Below are 1,619 nucleotides of genomic sequence, written 5' to 3'. Positions count from 1 at the left end.
ATTCTTGGGCTCCTACCCTGGACCCTCCTCCTCTCTTCTACATCTTCTCCTGGGCCATGCCGCCCCCCTGCTCACAAACCAACCTCTCCCCCCATCACCCACCCCTCCTTCTCCGGACTCGTTTCCATGCAGCTGTCCCACCAGTATTCCAAACTCATCAGATCTGAAACTGGCCTTCTTCCCCTCGAAACAGATCTCCCTACAAGCCATGTTTTAGTAAGATCCCATCAAGTACCTGTTACCACAAACCTAAAAATCGTCCTCAATTTCTCCTGTGACTCCGCCCCCCACGTCCTGTCACAAGAGCCATCGGATCCCCCCCCCTCCCCCCCGTCTATCGGTGTGGCCTTTCCTCCCACCTTCACCTCCACGGGTCCTAGTGTCATGCATGCTCACAGCAGCGACATCCCCTAATGGCACAGCCTCGTTCCTTCCTTCACACACAGGCCACGATGACCTTCCTAAGCCACAAAACTGATGTCTCTCTCTTGCTTCAAGGTTACTACCTCCCTCAGAAAGACATCTAAACTCTGTATGACCTTAACCTTCCACCCGGTCACCTGGCAGGTCTCATCTCTGCCACTCCCACTGGCAACCTGCAGCTCTTAGCTTCCTCCACGTGGACCTGACGCCACAGCGGCCACCCAGCACATCTTTCTGCCTTCCACAATGCACCTGGCATGGCTTCGAGAGACCAGAATTTGGGTCACAAAACTTGGCCTACGACTATCTCTCAAAATCCAGCTCCTGTCACCTGTCACCTTTCTTGACGTCCTCTCCCTCCTCCAAGCAGTCGGAATGAAGCTGAAAAGAACATCTGGTCCACCCCTGGCATCACTGAAGGCCTATCAGGGTCAGGGGGCTAAGCCGGGGGCTCCTCCGGACACGAGGGTCCCCATCCTCCTGACAGTGGGGTGGAGACCCGGCTCTGCCACCAACTGCATGAGCTACCGCACGGAACTGGAGGGTCCAATTTAAAAAATGTGAACAGTGGACTAGATGGCCTTTAATACGCCCTAGTTCTAACACCCTGTGACTCGACGGCTCGATGTGACAAGTACTATGACTTTGAAAGGATGCTTCAAACGCCAGCCCACTGCCCAGGTAAGTTTCTCTCATCTGGACCACCGGGGCGATGAGCGGTTTGATAAAGCGGCAATGGAGACAAAGGACCTGGGGACTACTAGCGAGTAACTGCGCCTGGCCCGACGTCAGGGGTCAGCGGGTCACCACGTGTCACGAGCCCGCCACTGGGGAAACTGAGGCCCCAGTGACAGCAGAGGCGCCGTGCCCGCCCCGCGGCGTTCGGGCCCGGCCTCCACCCCTACTAGTTTGTGAGTGCGGAAACGGAGGCCGGTAGGCCGCGTGCGTGACCCTCAGCGGGCAGCGGCGTGAGGGGCGGGCCCGCCGGCCGGGGAATGGCGGCGGAGGGGGGCGCGCTGTGCTTGAACCACACGGTGACCGCGGGGCCGGCGCGGCGGGGGCGGAGGCCAACAGTCCTCTTTGGGGCCGCCCGGTGCCCCGCTCACCTGGCCGCCGTCCGCCTCGTCGCCCCACTCAGCCGCGCTCGCGAAGTAGTCCTCGTCCATGATGGCGCCCGGCGCGGCCCCAGACATCCT

At 60.0% G+C, this 1,619-nt stretch overlaps 1 protein-coding gene and 1 long non-coding RNA gene across 3 annotated transcripts in view; one reads left to right on the top strand and one right to left on the bottom strand.

The window, feature by feature from the left end:
• NELFCD (negative elongation factor complex member C/D) overlaps window positions 1–1,616 on the bottom strand; it is an 11,185-nt gene extending 9,569 nt beyond the window's left edge. The window contains exon 1 of one of the 2 annotated variants that reach the window (XM_011366019.1): window positions 1,530–1,616. In XM_011366019.1, coding sequence (XP_011364321.1) covers window positions 1,530–1,616 — 87 coding nt within the window. The remainder of the gene's footprint in view (window positions 1–1,529) is intronic. The other variant, XM_023534099.1, reaches the window with a different exon arrangement.
• The window catches only part of LOC111743679, a 2,852-nt gene continuing 2,378 nt past the window's right edge, over window positions 1,146–1,619 (top strand). The window contains exon 1 of the long non-coding RNA XR_002781829.1: window positions 1,146–1,334. This is a non-coding gene — a long non-coding RNA (uncharacterized LOC111743679). The remainder of the gene's footprint in view (window positions 1,335–1,619) is intronic.

Source organism: Pteropus vampyrus, unplaced genomic scaffold (assembly GCF_000151845.1).
Source record: "Pteropus vampyrus isolate Shadow unplaced genomic scaffold, Pvam_2.0 Scaffold118, whole genome shotgun sequence".
In the NCBI taxonomy this organism is placed as follows: Eukaryota; Metazoa; Chordata; class Mammalia; order Chiroptera; family Pteropodidae; genus Pteropus; species Pteropus vampyrus.
The sequence above is the reverse complement of the archived record's forward strand: the minus strand, read 5'-3'. Positions and strand labels throughout refer to the sequence as shown.